General features: G+C 38.3%; 2 protein-coding genes across 5 annotated transcripts in view; both read left to right on the forward strand.

Annotated features, from left to right (window-relative positions):
- Positions 1-8,525, forward strand: part of Eip74EF (Ecdysone-induced protein E74) — a 135,368-nt gene extending 126,843 nt beyond the window's left edge. For all 4 annotated transcript variants that reach the window (XM_069054588.1, XM_069054586.1, XM_069054587.1 and 1 more), the window contains one exon: positions 5,838-8,525. In XM_069054588.1, the coding sequence (XP_068910689.1) occupies positions 5,838-6,415 (578 nt within the window). In that variant the 3' untranslated portion in view covers positions 6,416-8,525. The remainder of the gene's footprint in view (positions 1-5,837) is intronic.
- A 1,982-nt stretch (positions 8,526-10,507) lies between these two features.
- LOC138134969 (carboxypeptidase Q-like) lies at positions 10,508-12,739 on the forward strand. Its single transcript, XM_069053580.1, has 6 exons — positions 10,508-10,665; positions 10,874-11,410; positions 11,461-11,611; positions 11,663-12,153; positions 12,200-12,382; positions 12,435-12,739. The coding sequence occupies exons 2-6, from the start codon at positions 11,073-11,075 to the stop codon at positions 12,703-12,705; spliced, it is 1,434 nt and encodes a 477-aa protein (XP_068909681.1). The 5' UTR covers positions 10,508-10,665; positions 10,874-11,072; the 3' UTR covers positions 12,706-12,739.
- The last annotated feature ends 524 nt before the right edge of the window (positions 12,740-13,263 follow it).

Below are 13,263 nucleotides of genomic sequence, written 5' to 3' on the forward strand. Positions count from 1 at the left end.
GATAACCTCTGGTTATCCTTGTTGCTTTGGAAAAAATAAGGTATCATCCCCGATGACGACATCACACTCGAACGACTCCAGATTAAGAACTGTTTTGGAAGGCTTGTTTGTATTTTTTAATCGTGATAGAGAGACTCGTGGATTTTTATTTTCAGGATGGCGTTGCTAGATAGCGAAGGTATGGAAATAAAGTCCAAGAAGAGATCGGTCGGCTAGACGGCGTTGACATAGGGGAGTAAATAAGTAATATAATGCCACAATAAACGCGAAGATTAGCGGATATTTGTGTGGGGAGTGAGCCGTAAAAGCTGTCCGTAACGGCGGGAAGACGTAGCCTCGGGAACGTAATTTTCGCAGTCGTAGAAAATTTATTCCTCATCGGCGTAATTAATTCTCATATCTAACATCCTCATTACTTGACTGTTTACGGCGACACAATCTTAATTACAAAAGTATGTTTTGATATTGGCAGTAAATAAGCGGTCGCACCTTCCTCCCAACGCCGCAGCGTCCACGCGAAGAAAAAGAGCGATGATGGCGCGTCCACACGAAGAAAAAGAACGCGTCCACATCTCGCCCGGCGGAATCACGAAACGGGTTGCCGTAAAACTCCCCTCCCCCCGGCCCTAATGACGTGCGATTAATAAAGGAGCGAATCAATGACATTTTAATTTCGCTTTTCAATAATAAGAACGAGGCCGGGGCGGGGGGAGCGGAAAATGATTGCGCGCCGCGCAATGCAATCAACGATTTCCGGTCGGCGAGTTACGAAAACAAAACGAAGAATCAGAAGAACAAGACAGCGCTAGGTATGGCAAGTGCAGCTCACTTCAGTGGTGAAGGCCACGGCTACGTGCGCCCGGGGCGCATGTGCACCGGCTATAATTATATCATTGCAAGTGCAACGGGGCCGGGGCGCAGTCTGGGGGGGCGGGGGAGAGTCGACGGGGTGACCGCCCGACTCAAGGTCCGACGGGACTCTCGCCCGTTCGGAAGACCAACGGAATCATCCAGGACGGTTCGGATGCTTCGGAAAAAATCGCTCCGGCGGATCCGGTCGTCGGCTTGTGCCGAGCGGTTCCGGTTGCGGCGGGTTTTTCGTCTTTCTTTGATTTTTTTTTTCTTTTTTTGTCGAGTACACAACACGTGCACATTTTTTGCAATGCTCTCGTGGAAGGATCTGCATATTTTATAAATAGGCGCTGCCGCGAGAAATAAGGCGTAGACAAGACCCGGAGTTCAGCAGGTTTTTTTTTGGCAGTTTAGTCTGCCGTCTGTCGAAATGCCAATGAAGATGAATTGTTAAATTGTTATTGCTAACGCGGACCAATGATAATTCGCTTCTTCGTCTCGATCGATTAAACATGCTGTGACGTTGTTGGCGATGTTTTTTTCCACAGAAGGGTGAAGGAAGCGAAAATATGGAAAGACACGAATCTCGTCAAATGCTACTGTAGGGTATCTTCCAGGAACAGGAATAATTGCAACTGAACTGCCAATACTATACAATTCCGCTGTTGTAATTAATTTTGAACACAATAATAGGAAGTTCATGCAATTTGTTATTGTCGAGAGCTGATCATTTTTTAAAACGTTCTGGATTCAATTGAAAATTCTCTTGAAAATGAATTTTTATTCTGCAACGCGTTTTTTTGTCCATAGAATTACCCGGTCCGTTCGTTACGTTTTTAATCATCTAACGATACTCACACTAAAAATGTATGTACATATGTACTTCAAAAACTTCGTTACCCATCTTCGACATCTTGAATCTTTCGATCCAGCTTTTCTATTAAATCAGATAAACACATTCAGAATTGTCGTCATTCGATCCGGGTTACAGATTGCAAAAATTTCTTAGAATGCCGTTCAAAGTTTAATCTCACTATTTAGATAATGACAGTCAATATCTTTTTTGGTGTATCCGGAAGTGATGATATGACTATGTAGTTCATGTCGATAAATTTCGCTACCGCAGACTTTGATAAAAATTATATTTACTCATCCTATCGATTTCTAAGTATAAAAAAAAATAATAATACATAATAATGTGAACATATGGGAAATTCTGAAGATTTTAAAAATTCGGTCATCTCGAGGAAGTGACCCATTGCGATATCAGTTGTGGAATTGTAAAATCTTTCAATAAGATAAAAAAAGTAAATAATCTGTTTTTCTTATCGCGTGATAAGACGCGATTCAATTAGAAAAGTGTATCACTGGGTTAACTAGGGCGTTCTTGCTGTATCCAGACTTCGTTTCGTTGGCCCATCTTTAAAACAAGGGAAGGAGATAACAAGTCACCCCTCGTGCTAATCTCCTCAAGTTGATTCTGTTGAAGTAAACCAGTCTCGATCTCAAATTGACAAGTTTCACATCGGAAACAATATCGATACTCACACATACGTGCAATAATAGTAAAATGATTGCCTTTAATAACTCTCTAAATGAAAGTTAGTTTTCACCGCGTAAACAAGGTCTGCTGTATGGTAGAAAATAGCAGAAATCGCTTGAAAAGAAGGTAATTTTTTAGCTCGATGAGCTACATTGGCGGGCAATCAGAATAATCGAATTGCTCGAGTCGCTTATTAAATGTTTACCCTCGCGCGGGTTAATTATGGTCGTTTTACGAGTTTTCGGTATAATTTTACGATGCGGTTTTTTGCACTCGGCTGTTTGTTTAAGCAGAGGTACCCTCACGGTACCAGGGATCGTTGTCCCCGTGACATTGTCGCGCTGAGCCAGGTAATACACGTGGGCTGTCCGTCTGCCGCCCTCTAATTTGCCACTTTTGTTCTTCCGAAGATGTCATCGTTTGTTTTTCGCAGAAGCCAGTCGGAATCTCGAGAGGGGGCGAGTCTTGAAGGGATTTGATAAGTCGGGTAATGGGAGCGTCGGTCGTGTTTTTCGGTCCGGGGGGACCGCGATCCTTTCTTGGGCAGAAAGGGGCAGATCTCGGTCGGAGGAGATACCGCGCGCACATTGTCGGCGAACGGCGGCCGAAATGTGAAAACAATGGCGGAAAGGAAGCCAAGTTATTTGTCAATTATTCTCTTGAGATTTGATAACCTAAAATGACATTTCCTGCTTAACAATTTCCTCTATTAAGTCAAGTTGAAGTTCTAGTTTAAACATCCTCACGATTCATAATCGATACCGGATTGATAATGTTGTTGTTGGCTAACCTCGAGGGTCGCAGGATCACAATAACTAGACTAATGACTTTTTCCTATCGTCCGCTAGACCCAATTAGTTTCACATTTTCTTATCGGCAATCGACCGTAGACGGTCTAATTGGTTTTTCGGCGCGGACGGAACCGCCCGGGGTACTTCGCGAATCGTCTTCCAATCGGTGAGTGCAGTTGCATTTGGCTGCAGTTGCGGTGCGTCTATTTTCGCGATACAAGGACACTGCCGGTTGAAGGTTAGCACGTCGTTTCCTGGTCAACGTTCTCTGGGGCCGACTGTTCCCCGTCCCGCCCACCCAGACGGAACCACTCGTACACACACCACCACTACACAAGAATTACGCCATTACGCTTTTTATGATTGTTTACGAATTTCGTCTGGCCCACCAAGTGCTCTGCAGTGATGTCGCCCTTGGTTTCCTTTCGAATCGGTTTTCCGCGACCAGGATCTTAAATTAGTCCCGCGATGGGTTCCCGAGAGGATTGATACAATTTTATGGCTCCGGTGGACTGTGGCGGCACACACAGCGTGCCAGTGGGGTTCGAATGGGGACTCCGAGGAAGTTGTACATTGTGTCTTTTTTTGAGAAATTTTCACACGTCCACCACGCCTCACCGCTTGATTTAACGTCGTGGAAAAATCCGTCGCTCCGTTGCCAACACAAAATTTTAATCAGAGAAAAAACTACTCACAATAAAACGAGAAATGCTAAAATTAACAACCGCCACTTGCCAAGAAAATAGTTTTTTTATGGGTGCATTAAAAGCTATTTTCAAAATACAGCGAGCTGGACCTACCCTATTTAACCATTAATCGTGGGATCATCCTATATTTTTTATTCGCGCAATATCGATTGTCGGCCAGTTCATTTTTGAAATGTATGCGTGATGAAAAAGATTTATTTGTTTACTTGACCCTTCAGTGGTGTGATGGATATTTTATTAAATAAATGACCATCGCAAATCGCTCTATTTGTATTGATATAATCGCTGTGAAGTGTGGCAAGTCACCGACCCGATATTTTTGCTCGGTATTATTTTTGTCTTTGTTGTTTTCGCATTTAAAAGTTGTTTGTGCTTGCATAATTATTTGCACTGGCGCGTTATGTCCCGACCAAGAAAATTTGCTGCCAAAGAAAGTATTTACAACATTTTTCGATAGTTTGTGTCACTTTAGTCTGTTATTTTCGATACCGGCGCAAAATAAAATTCTGTTTGGTTGATAATTCGAGGGATAAATTCGACAGGGGTAAGGGTAGTCCATCAAAGGAAGCGGCAGAAAATCGATGTTCAAACTGAATTGACATTACGTCTCTAGAGTGGGTACTGTTATTTAAATTTTAGAATTCTTCCGACCCTTGTTAATTCAAATTTGCCGAAGGTTAGCTTCGAAGATTGTTGTATTTTACGCTAAATAAATTTGCCTTTATTTTTGATAAAGCTTAAAGGTGGTTTTATTAATGTAAAAAAAGAAAGTCAACAGCTGATACCTGTATCACTGCCAGAACGCTATCTGTTATCTAGCTGATAACTTTCTATTCCTACATTAATCTGCATAACAAATAAAGCCTTCTTCCTGTAGTGGAATTATCGAACAAGTTCATTTGAAAATTCTGTCAAAACAAACACTTTATTGGTCACCTTGCGTGTACGTTATGTACGTGAACCTCTGTCAACAAAAAATATTTTTTATTTATTTCGGAAATTTTTACCAAAGCCTTGTTTGCGATACGATCCTGAAACTTATTTAGCGTATCGATAAGAATCGCGATTTTTCTTATCATCGAATTAACATTTATGTCAACTGCTCGAGTGTAAATGTAATTAGAAATTTTAAAACTTTCGATAAAAATGGTGCCACTGCAATTCCTGTATTCGATTCGATATGGGTTATCTGATAAAAATCGAAAAAAAAACATTTAATTTTGCAATCACTACGTGTAAAAAATGATAAGGTGGATTCTGTTTACCTCGAAAACTATATAATAAAACAAATATTGCGTAAGCTTTTCAAGACGGGTCCGTTTCTGTATATGCACAAAACCAGCCAACAATTAATTTTAGTTTAGGAAATTACTATAATCATTGGGTTTTGTAAACAAACCGCAAAGTGACAGGCACAGTCCTCCACTTAAATCTAGGAAGACACGACGTCTTTCGGCTACCTGTTTGTAATGATTTTTTTTGAAAGCATAATTGGTTTCCGGGGTTGGAAACTCTACCTCTCATCTCGGCACCCTTACTGTTATTGTATACCTGTGGCTCCATTTACAACCCTATATTTAAAAACGCCCTCGCTGACCTACATTTTAAACACAAAGAATCATCACAGCCGGTTCCAATCTTTTACAGGTCTCGAGGAACCCTTCAATGAATGATTTTTCCCACACTCACCATTAAATCAGATTGGATTTTGTCTTTATGAATCTTGCTCGTTTCGTAAATCGTCTTTCGACGTGGCATTTGGCATTAGGTCTAAACGTTTCTATTAATAAAAATAGGTTAAAACGGTTTTTAAACAGGTGACAAGTTTCCAAGGTCTGTTTTGTTACCCCAGTTCTTGCCCCGAATTGATCGTGCACAGCGTAGAACTATAAAATAATCTCTGGTGGCTGAGAGTGTTGAATTAATTGTTTGCTATTGTTTCAGTACCGGATTCATACAACAGCTACCTATTGCAGCAACACCAACACGTACAACAGAGCCACCACATGCACCACCATAATAGCACAGCCTCCCCCTTTACGACGCCCTCGCCTCCGTCGCCGCCGATGAGGCACGCCATCCCCACGTCGGTGATCCAAGCGGCGACCTCGAGCGTGTACGACGACCCTTACATGTTAGGTTTCTCCCCGAGGAAACTGAAGAAGGTGAAGAAGCAGAAGATAGGCGAGCCCGGTTCGGTGAAAAGGAAAAGCAGGGAGGGTTCGACGACTTATTTGTGGGAATTCTTGCTCAAACTCCTCCAAGACAGGGAGTACTGCCCGAGATATATCAAATGGACGAACAGGGAAAAGGGAGTGTTCAAGTTGGTGGATTCGAAGGCGGTGTCGAGGCTGTGGGGGATGCACAAGAACAAGCCCGACATGAATTACGAGACGATGGGACGCGCCCTGAGGTATTACTACCAGAGGGGCATCCTGGCGAAGGTGGACGGTCAGAGGCTGGTTTACCAATTCGTGGAGGTCCCGAAGGATATAATCGAAATCGATTGTACGGGCGCGTGATTGCCTTAACGTTAGACTACTTCCAGTGATTTTTCACTGTCTCGAGAGTACAACATACTTAAAACACGAAATGAATTTATTTATTAGAAATTATACCTAGTAACTCAGAATTTTTATTGGTGTAAATAATGACTCGGAGAGAAAACAGTTTTTAAAGACAATATTGTAAGAGTTGTTCTGGATTTATACAACGAATTTTTGCACTTTGCACATGTACCAACATTTCGTTAACGAGATCTCAATGTAAAGTGTAACACGAATCACTGTCATATCTTCGTAATTCTTTCGATAATGGACTTTACCTGATACGTCAATCAAGAATAAGTGTCTTGTCACCTTTACTGGACTGCTAGGAAGGTTGTGATGTGAATTATGTTATCCAGGTTGTGGTTATTTGTAATAATTAAACCAGCAAGAGATTGTAATTTTTTATACTTTACACTATTTCATACCCGTCTGTCTAGTTTAAGCCTTACTGTTTTGTTTTTGTCCCGCCAAATGGACCCAACACAACGTACGTACGTACGTAACAGGTTTGAAACCGATACGATTTCGACGGTACCGCAATAGCAGCGTTTGTAATTGGAAAACCACGAGGTGCTTTTATTAAATTGTACAGTAATGAATTTGTTATTTTGTTGTTGACAGTTTTCAACACGATTGATTATTGAAAATTTTAAAACCGAATATAGTGTAAATAAAAATTTTATGAGAAAAAAAATGAACCGTATGAATGTTGTTGCTTGTATGAAATAGTGATAGTAATTGTTATAGTAGATTTTTTATAAAGTAAGAAACAAATAAGAGATATTTAGAAAATCTTATATTGACTTGTATATTACTTAAGAATGGTACGAAGATTTAATATGAAATGTGATAAGAGAGGACAAAGTATTTTGGAGAAGTTTTATAAAATTTTGTTACCTAGTTTAGTATAAGAAGGTTAGAGGTGCTCTTACAAGGCGATGAGACTGTGTGGTGCCTGAAGATTGACAAAAATTCTAGTAGACGTACCGACGCGTTGAATTGTCAATAATTTAAGCTCTCTTGAATTCAACATTGCAGAGTGTTCGGCAACAGAATATATGTTTGCGTTACTACTACAAGCTTTGATCTCAGATGTACACGCAAGAAAAACAACTTGAAAATGCAGAATAAAATTGTAAATAATACCGTTTTTTGTACTTATTATTATTGGATTTCGTTTCTAATCTGTAATCCCTAAGAATTTTAATTTCTAAGTGTACATTCTGTATAGTATTTATTTAAATAATTTCAAGAACTCACAATATTACGTTGTAAATTTTCGTTGTAACGTTCTGTGATTGTATATTTAGTTCCCTTTGTAAAATTTTCGAAATTTTTATTGTAGTAAATGTTGTTAACGTTGTACCTAAGGTCAAATGTGTCTTGAAATCTACCCAACTCAGTGCGCAAATCAGGACGAAATTACAAATTATTATTATTATATTATTATTAAACTAACCCAGGTCTCAATCTCAGTGAAATAATTATACATATGTGTAGAATTATTAACTAGATGTACGCACAACAAACAAAATAGAAAAAAAATATTCGATTTGTACGTCCAAAACATGTGATAATTGTCGAAAATGCATGCTTGATCACCTTAGCATATAGATATATTTGTAACATGTTTGTTATACATGTTCAATGGTCTTAAACATTTTGTTTGTTGCTGTTGGTTCCCTTTTTTCCTGCGGCGCGACTGCGGCCATCTTACGTATACACATGCATATTGTTTATACTCATTGTCAGTAAAAGATTTGCAGTAAACTAACATTTGTTGTAAAACAATTATTAATGTTTAAAAACAGTAAATATTTAAATTACATCTAAATAAAAAAAAATGAAAACATTGGTGATATTGTCAAATATAGAATAATGTTGACGCAAGTTGTATATATTATATTGTATAATTTTTATTATATTACAAATTACCTACCTAAGTATCTAATGAATTTTATTGATTTTAAATACAATATTGTATAGTTTTATTTAGCATAAGACAAGGTACTTTTATTATATAGTTTATTGTAATATTTTGTCTTTACAAAAATATGACATGAATAAAATTTATTTGTGTTTACACGTTGTTTTTCACTCGCCAATCATTTTTGTTAACGATTTCATAACGTGATAAACTTTTTGAGAACAATTTTCTCGGAAGTTATTACGTCTAAATCTTACGAAAATAAAACTAGACCGCAGAGCGAGCGGTAGCGATGAAATTTGCATGATCTACAAAGTATTCTAAAAAAAATTTCTCCCGATGCAGTATTTCGAAGGATTACTCGACACTATAGACATGTTTTCAAGCAAACGGTGTCGTTTATGGTCGTGCATAATTTAAATATATAAAATGGCACACGATTTTATTAATCCTTTAAACCGACTGACGTTTGGGTGAAAGTTAACCAGTCGTAGGTTACGTATTGAATTGCATTCATTACGTTTAATCGCGTTCGAGTGACATTTAAGAGTTTTTAGTTACATTTGATTTTGATTGGTCTTTGTGGGAAAAATTGCAAATATCATTGGATGGCCTATTTTCATCGATCATTTTTGGTGGATGCGCCGGACGAACTATTCATGGTGACTTCATTTTAAGTCATTACTTGCATTTTAAACATTTATTGTAAACACAAACCTCCAATCGATTATCATGTCTTTTATAATATCTTCGAGAGTCCACCAACAATCTAACAATGTTATCTCCTACAGCAGTCGTTCCATGTTTTTTTTGATAACTCGAGTATTTTTACTTATACACAGATGTTAGAGATTATGAAATGAGATTAAAAAAATATATAATCAAATTAATAAACTGATTTTTACTGTATTTAGTAAAAGCATAAAGTGGCTCTTGTGATTCGATTTTTAATTAATTTTACTCAAATCTAATCTGCGTTCAACAATTGCATATTTATACACGTATCGAACATAATGACATGTTTTCACTTATTAATGGTTTATAATAAAAAGACCTAATTTTTATCTTATCTGTTGGGTACAATTTTAAACTAGAACGTTTCTAATATTTATCAAATAGCGGGTGAGTGAATTTTTACCGCCCGAGCGAAAACACCAACTTCCAATCAATTTAAAATTCTCAAAAAATTCAGGAATGATTGTGTATTACTGTAGAACAGTCTGTAAAAATTTCTTTCCAAATTTTTAATGAAACAGGTAAAGATTTTGTTTTAATTCAATAACCGCTACATTAATTTACATAATTGTTTCAGTGAGAGTCCTTTCAAACATTTAAGAAAAATTTGGTGTCATTGAAATCATGAAAACATCACCGGTTTTTGAAATAAATGGGATTTGATATTAAAGTGCAAATTTTAGCTATGATTTATTATTAAATTGGGCGGTCAGTTACACAAAAGTTGACGTAGGTTGTTTATGGTACCTTGTAGGGACTTAAGAATTATTAGAAAAGTGGTCAACAGATGTTTCCCAACAATGAGATATTTATTTATGATACTGCACCTGTAAGTCTTGGTAATTTTTCCCTCTTAATGATAAAATTGGATTAATTTAAAAACGAATAATTATCTTTTGATGCGAATTTCATAAATGTGTTCTTTGAATTAATTGTGAATTATGAGCGTGTACGAAAAAAAATTTTTTTTTACTCAAAATCGATTTTTTTAATTGTATGACTCTGAATTAAGTGATAAGGGAAAATTGATTACACACATTTGAAGTCTTATATCAAGGGAATCTAACCCTAAAGTTTCGTAATTTTTACTAATTTTTTAATAGGGTTAATCGTGCGGGCGGTAAAACTTCACTCACCCATACTTTTATGTCTGTGACCGACAGTAAAATTGCCATCTCCTAATTACCTAGATTACAAACAACTAGAAATTTTCTCGATCATATTTAACATTCGAAGAGATGTTTTATGAACAATCAAAATGTCTCGGCCACATGTCCTCAGTGTCAGAATTTTTCTTCTTCGTGTTCTCACTTTTCTTTATTTTATTATTCTGTACCACATAATAATTATTTGCCAGAACGGTCAAGGTCAGGCCATAGTCATATCAAATGAATAGTTCTGTAGAGTGATGCAATCAACATTTATCTTCTTCCGTTGTGCTACTGTTAGAAATTCGTTTAAAAAAATCTTCACTCAGTAACTGAAACGTGTTGTGATTGCTATTTATTCGATAAATAAACACAAGTGATATTAAATTACTCATTAATTGGATAGTTGGAAAGTAAGTATAATTGACATAATTAAACATAAATACTAGGTTATTGTTTGTTACGTTATAATATTTACATTAGATAAATTCAACAATGGACTGTCGCAAAGACATATTCGATATTATTGTTCACAAATGTTTGCTGCTTTTTGAAAAATGTAGCACTATCTGTTTCAATCTCTTAATCGTTGCGTTAAATTTAAATACAACTGTTCTTCAGGTCGTTTACTTCTTATAAGCAAAAGGGAAAGTTTTCTTTGAGATAAGGAAATCCGTGTAATGGATACGCACATCCAATCTACATCAGTTAGAAATTAACTAATCTTAAGTATTCAATGATCACGATGTCAGAGGTTGAAATAAATTACCTTTATCAATAGAATCACAGCCGCTTCCACGCATTTTGTACTTGATACGCCATGCTGCTGCGTCGAAGTGTTATCGCTCTGGTGCTAGCACTAGGGGTGATGTGCGACACGGTCGACAATAAGGTCGAAGACTGTGATTTGTCGGATGCACTCAAAAAAGAAATTGCATCGTACGCCCCAGTCGTCCAGAAAATTATTAACACCGCCGTAAATGGGACCTTCAAGGGGATCACCTACAACGAATTAGCCCTGTTCGTCGACAAATTCGGCAACAGAATATCAGGTTCACAAAATTTAGAAAATGCCATCGACTACATGATCAACAAATCTGTTGCTTATGGACTGGACAACGTGCACGGCGAAGAAGTGAAAGTGCCCCACTGGGTGAGGTAAGCAGTTCATAATTGTCAAGGCCAAGAGAAAAGATTTATATTGGCAGAGGGTCGGAGTCTGCGACGTTGGTGGAACCTCGCAACAAGAGTATGTACATTTTGGGTTTAGGTAACAGCGTTGGGACCCCCCCGGAAGGCATTCTCGCGGAAGTGTTGGTGGTCAAGTCGTTTAATGATTTGAAGGAAAAAGCCGCATCGGTAGTAAAATAATTTGTATATAGTTTCGCCATCTAAAAGGGGATTTTGCAGGCTAAGGGTAAGATCATAGTCTACAATCAAGACTTTGTCAGTTACGGGACCACTGTTCCCTACAGGAGTAAGGGAGCGACAGAAGCTGCCAAAGTCGGGGGGGTTGCGAGCTTAATCCGATCCATCACCCCTTTCTCTCTTAACACACCCCACACAGGAATGCAGACTTACGGAGAAAATGTCACTCAAATACCCACAGCTTGTATCACTATAGAAGATGCTCACTTGTTGCAAAGACTTCAGGACGAAGGCTACACCATCAAGATTCTTCTCCAGATGGGGGCCCAGATTTTGCCTGACGTAACATCCAGGAACACAGTCGTCGAACTTACAGGGACCGAACAACCTGAAAAAGTTGTGATCGTTTCAGGACATCTAGACAGCTGGGATGTGGGCGAAGGTGCGATGGACGATGGGGGCGGCGTTTTCATCTCGTGGGGGGCGCTGGCGCTGCTCAAGAGTCTCGGATTGAAAGCCAAACGCACGATAAGGTATTCAGTTCGATCTAAAATTTCACTTTCACGTCATTTCTATTAGAGGAATATTTTGGACCGCCGAGGAATTTGGTTATGTCGGAGCGTACGGTTACGCGAAAGATCATGCCAATGAGACTGATAATTTTCTTTTTGTTATGGAGTCGGACATTGGAACATTTAACCCAGTAGGTTTAGAATATGCTGCAGGGGCCGCGGGCGGCTGCATCATCAATGAAATTATGCAGTAAGATTAATCTTGAAAGCTGAGAAAAAAAAATTTAAGCTGCGTTTTACAGACTCTTAGCGCCTATTAACGCTACACAAACCAGACAGTCACCGTCAGTGGGTTCAGATATCGAAATATGGACCTCAGATGGAATTCCTGGAGCTTCACTCGACACCCAAAACGATAAATACTTTTGGTATCACCACACTCCTGCCGACACCTTAGAGGCAGAAAATCCCAGTGCTTTGGACAAAAATTCTGCTCTTTGGGCTTCCGTAGCCTACGTTATAGCAGATTTAAGTGTAGATTTTCCGAGAGACTCTACCAAATTAAAGAATTGATAATGATGATTTAAATAAAGATAATCAAGTGACACTTCATTTGTTTTTTTATTCCAATCGTGTCTATTAATCAAGCTTCGAGTATGCGATCAGAGGGGGAGATAACATTCAGACAACACTTGTACCGCGGAAAATTTCAATTGTGTGCGTTAGCCATGTTGTATCAAACAATTATTATAACACTTTCTTTTGTGGTGGTGTTGGTTAAGAGTGAGTGCAACTTACCACTTGAGTTAAAAGATGAAATTGCTTCGTACGCTGTGGCTGTGGAAACCATTATTAATGCCGCCACTAGCGGAAGTTTTAAAGGAGTAACGTACAACGAATTGGCAACTTTTATCGATAAATTCGGGCCACGAAAAGTGGGATCTGACAATTTGGAAAACGCGATCGACTACATGTTAGACCTTTCAATATCCAATGACCTTGAAAATGTACACGGGGAAGAAGTAGAAGTGCCAGTTTGGGAGAGGTACCACCGTCATTATTTTTTTCTCCTGATGAATTCTTGGTTGTAGAGGTACCGAATCAGCGACTTTATTGGAACCTCGAAACAAA

The sequence above is a fragment of the Tenebrio molitor genome, chromosome 7 (assembly GCF_963966145.1).
Source record: "Tenebrio molitor chromosome 7, icTenMoli1.1, whole genome shotgun sequence".
Taxonomy (NCBI): domain Eukaryota; kingdom Metazoa; phylum Arthropoda; class Insecta; order Coleoptera; family Tenebrionidae; genus Tenebrio; species Tenebrio molitor.